Source organism: Capricornis sumatraensis, chromosome 2 (genome assembly GCF_032405125.1).
Source record: "Capricornis sumatraensis isolate serow.1 chromosome 2, serow.2, whole genome shotgun sequence".
In the NCBI taxonomy this organism is placed as follows: domain Eukaryota; kingdom Metazoa; phylum Chordata; class Mammalia; order Artiodactyla; family Bovidae; genus Capricornis; species Capricornis sumatraensis.
Genome location: NC_091070.1, coordinates 124,858,400 through 124,865,173, shown reverse-complemented (window position 1 = coordinate 124,865,173; position 6,774 = coordinate 124,858,400). Strand labels below are relative to the sequence as shown.

At 52.3% G+C, this 6,774-nt stretch overlaps 1 protein-coding gene across 1 annotated transcript in view; it reads left to right on the top strand.

Annotated features, from left to right (window-relative positions):
• The window catches only part of PHGDH (phosphoglycerate dehydrogenase), a 30,866-nt gene continuing 24,092 nt past the window's right edge, over nucleotides 1–6,774 (top strand). Inside the window, exons 1-2 of the mRNA XM_068965354.1 lie at nucleotides 1–207; nucleotides 5,775–5,926. Of these exons, the coding sequence (XP_068821455.1) occupies nucleotides 70–207; nucleotides 5,775–5,926 (290 nt within the window). The 5' untranslated portion in view covers nucleotides 1–69. The remainder of the gene's footprint in view (nucleotides 208–5,774; nucleotides 5,927–6,774) is intronic.

Genomic DNA, 6,774 nt, shown 5'->3' with positions numbered 1-6,774 from the left:
AAGCAGCCGCGTTTCTCTTTAGGTATTTCTGCCCAGGAAAAGCTGCAGATTCCAAGGCCGACTCCAGCAATGGCCTTTGCAGATCTACGGAAAGTGCTTATCAGTGATAGCCTGGACCCTTGCTGCCGGAAGATCCTGCAAGATGGAGGGCTGCAGGTGGTGGAGAAGCAGAACCTGAGCAAAGAGGAGCTGATAGCCGAGCTGCAGGTTAGGCGAGCGTGAGAGGGCTGTGTGGCATCCTCCGTGGACAGTGGTTGACACCCTCGGCCCAGCGCGCCCCACCCTCACCTCCTACCTGGTGTCAGTCTTGGGGGTCTCCCGAGTTTGGGGGCTGGGGAAGGTGGAGGGAGAAGGAGGGAGGAACCAACGTCTGCAAGCTGCAGGATGCAAACTTTCCGTTCAGTTTGCAACGGCGTGTTCCACGTTGGAACGTTTCCCGCCAACACTGCAAAGTGCCGGCTGCCCGCGGGATGCCAGCGCGGCTCCCCAGGGCCGTCTCTCCCGCCTCGCGCTGGGGTGCCGGGGGGAGGGGCGCCAAAGTAGCTTCCCTTCTTGGAACTCAGGGAGCGGCGAGCCTTCCCTGGCCGGCCCAGCCCAGCCAAGTCCTGCCTTCCCTGGGAGACGCTGGCGGAGTCCAGCCTGTCGCGTAGTTGCTCCAGCAAGCTCCCCCAGAAGCCGCAGGGAAAGCGGCGGGACTAGGGCAGCAAACGCCATACCCGCCTTTAGTCTGATGCAAGACTACGGAGAGTTTTCACCGCCCCTCGGCCGCCTGGGAGCGCTCGGAGGCAGGAGGGGCGGGTGATGGGGGCGCCAGAGATCCCCGCGCCGGCCGCGCGGCGGTGACCGCGGCTCGGGCGGTCCAGGCTTAGTCTCCGCCAGCGGTTTCGGCGGATGACCTCACCTTTGGCCTTGGCGCGGCAAGGTATGGCCAGATCCATGGAGAATCCGATCCCAAATGCTCCCAGGAAACGTGTATTTCTTAGCAAATCTTTCTCAGGAGCGTTATCACCGCTTGTCGTGTTATATAATTAGTGCCGTCTACTTCGGATTTTTCTTTACCTGGTTTGTAAAATCCCTGCGAGATTTGGTAGCCTCGTCTAGGCTTATAACATTTATTTTGGGAACTCTTCACTCCCGTTACCGCACTTCTTACTTGTGGACGGCACCCAGCGCCCAGGTGTCTCCACCCCACCCGTCCGGAAGTATTCTCCCTTGTCCCCCAACTCCCACACCCGGCATTGTAGCCTCCTACCAACTTCAGCCAGACTCAGCCCGGATCCACCCCACCATCCTTCACTCCTCCGAGAGTCCCTTAAATCAAACCACAGAGGTGGCAGCTGTTGCTCTGGCGGTGAGGCAATCACACGGCCTTCCTAACTGCCTTTGTATCTCCTCCTGGGTTTCTCCTTGGAACCCTTGTTGGCTCTGGCCCCATGGTACTGTATCCAGCGCCTGTCCTGTACTCAGAGAAGTTTGACTGGTTCCTATCTTCCTGAAGCTTGTCAGCTGGTTAGGGAGCCTGGTTAATAGACTGTGAAGCTAATGACCAGATAACACAGTACTTGAGTGTTAAATGAGACCATCAGAAGCTTAAGCCTCTGCCTGCCCCACTGCTGCTCAGGTGGGGAGGAGAGGGTGATCAGCCTTGACTTGGTGGGGGCCAAGGACTCAGGAGCTGGTCCTTGGAGCACCCTCGGAGTGAATGGGAGACAGGCACTTCACTTGTCACCTCCTCCTATGTGCAGATGGCAGCAGTGGCTTTGGCTCTGGGCAGTGGCCAGAAGGCAGTGTCGTGGTCTCTAGACCCTCACCTCGACCAGACCACCTGGCTGGGAAGTGTGCATGGGACTTCTTGTGGAAATGAAAATCCTGTACCCCTGGGGTAGGGTGGGATGAGATAGTGGTGAGTGAGTGGAACTGACAAGAATGGGAGCCCTTGGTCACTAGCTGCAGGGTTCCAGGATGTTGGGAGGTTGGCTGGGAATTGGGGGCTGGGACACAAAGGATGTTTTAAAGGCACTGCAAACTCCTGGCAGGAAGAGAGGTGTTTGTTGGCTACATTGTTGAGGGATTTGGGCATGCCCAGTTTTCATGTCTGTCTTTGTAGAAAAACACTAAGTTTGGAATCCCCCTCCCTGGGCCAATGAAAGGACTCCTATCCAAGCTGCTGCTGCTGCTGCTAAGTCGCTTCAATCGTGTCCGACTCTGTGCGACCCCATAGACAGCAGCCCACCAGGCTCCCTTGTCCCTGGGATTCTCCAGGCAAGAACACTGGAGTGGGTCCTATCCAAGCTACCTCTTGTTATTCTGAGTGGAGAGGTATCTGGGTTAGCGGCCCCTGGCCTCCCCTGTTTAAACCTTTTATATACCGAAAGAAACTGGAGCAGGTTGATAGAACCATGCCAGGCCTCCCTTCACACTCCTTGGTATTCTGGGCAGGCACGGTTTGTTCTTTCTCGTTCCGTGGCCAGGAAGTACAATCATTCCCCAGAACCATGCTTTTCAGACTTGAAGCAAGTCACAGCTCATTAATAGGCATTGAAGTCTATTTAATGGGTCGTGATTAGCATTAAAAAGAAAAAAAAAAAGTAAATATCAGACAGCAATACAGATAGTAAGGCTAAATGTATTTGTTACTGTGGGTCTTAGTCAAAAGTTTGGAAAACACTGGCTTGAAATAATAAAACTTCTTGTTGGAACTCAACAAAACTCTTATTTAGACTGTGTACCCCTCTTCTATCATCTTATACAAATCTAGTAATAAACATTAAGTCTTACCACCCATCAGTGGTTTTAGACTTTGACCATGACCCACAATAGGAAATTCACTTTACACCGTAACTCAGTATACACACACATATGTGTACACGCATACACTCAAGTTTCATGAAAGAACACCCATACTGTATATGCTGTGTTCTGTTTCATTAAATAGCAATGCTGGTCAGAATCCACTAAATGCAGGCTGGTAATGCATTTAACTTTCTGAGGCACCTTAGTATCTTTATCTCCGAGTTTTAAGAAAGCAAAAGAAGGGAATAAATTTCCAGGCAAGAGTCCATGTTTTGAAAGGCTCTTTTAAAATAGCACGTTTCCAGCCTTTACACTAGGATTTGGTTTGCAAAGGTTACATAGCCATCTACTTAATGAGGATCACATATATTGTGCCAGACAGTTCCTACCTGCATTCTCTGTAGCCAGGGGAACATAACCTGGAGACTTTCTTTGGCGTCCCCTGTTACATAAGTCAGTGCATGCTTGTGTGTTTGGTCATTCAGTTGTGAGGCAGGAGCAATGCTGAAATCACCTCCAAGGCGAAGCCTGTCCTTGGGAACGCAAGCATGTGTGAACTTGAGGAGCATGAATGTGTTTCCACTGCTGAGTTGGCATAGTTTGTCTGAAACAGCCATAAATCCAGCAGAACAGGGTCCTGCTGTTTTCCAGCTCTGAGGCCACTGAGGGGCTGGGAGTAGGAAGGCAAACCGAGTGCAGCAAATGCCTATTCCAGCCAGCTGTCATACGCGGATACAGCACACACAGCAGAGAACAGCAGACGGCAGAGTAGGTGTGGTGTTGAGATTCCCGTCGCAGGAGTGCCAGAGAGGACCTTGGGATGCTGCAGAAGAAAATTATAACCACAGCAAACTTCTGAGAGGATGTGGGCTGCTGTTTTCAGAAGTAGAGGAGAGGTGGGGAGAGCAGGGAGCCACATCTCAGAGGGATGGCAGGGTCCTGAGAGGGGGACGGTGCCTGGGAGTGCAGACTCTCAGTAAATGTATGCAGATTGACTGAATCCTAACTTTTTTTTGGAGGGGCGGGGCGGCGCTCACCACGTGTGGCTGTGGGATCTTAGTTCCTTGACCAGGTATTGAACCTGGGCTCTTGACAGTAGAAGTGCAGAGTCCTAACCGCTGGACCCCCAGGGAATTCCCTTGAATGAATTAACTGATGCTGTTTGAATGAACAGGAACAGAGGTAGCTGAGGGTATAAGAGGCCTTGCAAGTTTGTGAACTCTGGCCACAGGGATGTCCAGATCATGTGGGACCAGTGTCTGCTGAGTGGAAGTCTGCAAAGGCAGATTCTCATTTGGGATGGGCGAGCTCTGCCTGTACGTCTCAGCTGGTCTGACTGGAGGCTCTTTAGACTTCGTGGCTTCAGAGAAAGCTGGGACACACCCTTGAGGGAAACAGAGAGAGACTGTAGGATAAATCTCCATAAGGGAGATCCTTCCACAGAGAGAGGCTCTGCTTGTTAAAAACTGGTGTTTCCGTGTTTGTCCTTGGAGTCTGCAGCGATGGGGTGCACTCCTGGGGAGTCTATATGCCCTTCTGCAGCTAGACTGCCCTGTGAGAAGATTCCCAGGGTTTGGGGAAGGGCTGGCAGCTTTGGAGAGAGTATTCAAGGAGCATTCTATTTCAGAACCACAGACACGAAAGGGTGTGAAGTGCTGGTGAAGGGTCCTTGATGCAGCTCTCTCTGGTCTGGCAGAGCTCCAGCCAGTGAGCATGCATGAAACATTCACACCTCCAGAGAAGTAGTTTTTCAGCCTTTTCTAAAGAATCATCCCAGTGTTGAGAAGCCCTCCAGATCTAAGTAGACTGCAGAGTAAGCTTCTTTTCTCCTCTCCCCTCCGTGGAGGGAAAAGAACCCTCTGTTCTCCCTGCATTTACCTTGTCCAAACTTGTTCCTAGGCTCTGGACTTGTGCACAGTAAACACAGAGTGGGCCCTTACCCTGGAAGCCAGATGCTAATAGCCCCTCTTTGTCTTTGGAATCCATGTGGTGGGAAGGGAAGAGGGAAGGTTCTCATGGGATCCAGCTGGGTGCCCCACTGGGGAAATGCAGGGTAGTTACAGGCTTCAGATCAGCTGTCTATTCCAGTGCTCTTGTGTTACTGGAGGAGACCAGGGGTGGTGGTGACATAACTTGGCACAGTGACCCAGTGTGTCATTGGCAGCACGGGGCCTAGAGCCCCAGGCTCCTGGTTCCCAGCTTGCTGCTTATGCAGACGCCCTTGCAGCTTGCTCATCAACGAAACCTGAGACAGCCAGCGTTGGGCAGAGTGTGCAGTCGCTCTCCAGCTCCATTTCCTGGGCCTTCTCGTTGAGTATTTGGCACAGCATCCTTATTCTGCAGAAAATACCATCAGATGCTGGACAAGCCTAAGGACGATTATCCTCAGGTCTGGCTTAGCCCAGGTAAAATGGCTGTGATGAATCCAAAAAGTCTGATTTCTCACATAGGTTTAGTTTTAGTCTAATAGTGCCTGGTTTTCTGAGCAACTGTGAACCAGCTTAATTGTTTTCTCCCCTCCCCTCTACTGTGGTTTCTATTTTAGGAAATGTTTTTCTTTTAATAATTTGCCTTTTATTAACTTTACTTATTCAGCCGACCAACATTTATTGAGTGCATTCTGTGTACCAGGCCTAGGGGCTCGCAAAGTGGAATCTGATCCCACCTCACCCCTTTAGTGGCTCCGTGTCTGATGAAGGAAGTGATGTCCCTTGAGCAGGGCCAGATATTGTGCCAGGGGTTGTACCTGTCATTTCCTGCTCACACACCTGAGGAGGCTGAAGCTCAGAGTCTTAGCTTGTCAGGGCTGGAGCTTGGATTTGAACCCAAGCCTGACTGTTGGTGAAGGCTTTCAGAGGTGTGTGCGCATACACATGCCTTTCCTGGCTATCCAGCATCAGCCTGCAGGGACTCCCACCTTGGACAGAGAGGCTGTACAGAGACCAACTCTGTGGATCCAGGTGTTTCTTTTTCTGCCTCAGGACTGTGAAGGCCTTATTGTCCGCTCGGCCACCAAGGTGACCTCTGACATCATCAACGCGGCAGAGAAGCTGCAGGTGGTGGGCAGGGCTGGCACGGGCGTGGACAACGTGGATCTGGAGGCCGCAACCAGAAAGGGCATCCTGGTCATGAAGTAAGTCATGGAGGTGGTGGGAGTGAGTGTGGAGACTGACTGCATGGAGGGAGGAGATGCCTGTAGAGTCAGAAGAGGGTCCAGGAGGCTGCCTGCTCCAGGCTGAGAACAAATGGGGTGGGGGCAGGTCGGAGCTTACGGCTTAGTGGTTCCCCAGGTTTCTTACATGGAAGCTGTCTTGTTAATCTCAAAATGCTTCACAAACGCACCCCACAGATGCTTGCACGCCTGCAGCCTGGCTGAGGGATCAGAAGAGCCTTCGTGGATTTCCCTCAGTCTCTGCTGCAGCCTGCCCCTCCCCCTCTGTGGTTCCGCATGGAGCCTGGTTCTGCAGGCTCCACTGGATGGTGGTTCTTGTGCTGCAGCACAGCCTTTGCTAGTAGACAGACTTGCCCACTCTTTCTCTTCCTCTCTTCCCTGTGCTCTTCTGGAAAGGGACCCCAGTTTCTCTTTCAGACTCCAGGGCCAAGAAAGAAGGGGTCCTCCTCAGAGCTGTTTTTTGCAGAAACTCATGGCCAAGGTCATGGCAACCCTTATTTCCGGCACCACTCTGACATAAGATGGAGTGGCAAGGTTATCCCTGTCCACTTCTCCATCCTCCATGTTTTCTCTTCCCTCGGGAGCCTCATCATCGTCAAGACCTTCCCCTCCCTCCTCTCCACTTCCCTCTGTAGGGTAGAGGTTAACTGACCTGGTTATCAGCCTGAGGTCAGTATCCAACAGAAGCGATGTTAACCGGTAGCACGCTCCGCGCTTCCCAAGTGACTCACTGGCAAAGAATCCACCTGCCAATGCAGGAGACGTGGCTTCCATCCCTGGGTTGGGAGGAAATGGCAACGCACTCCAGT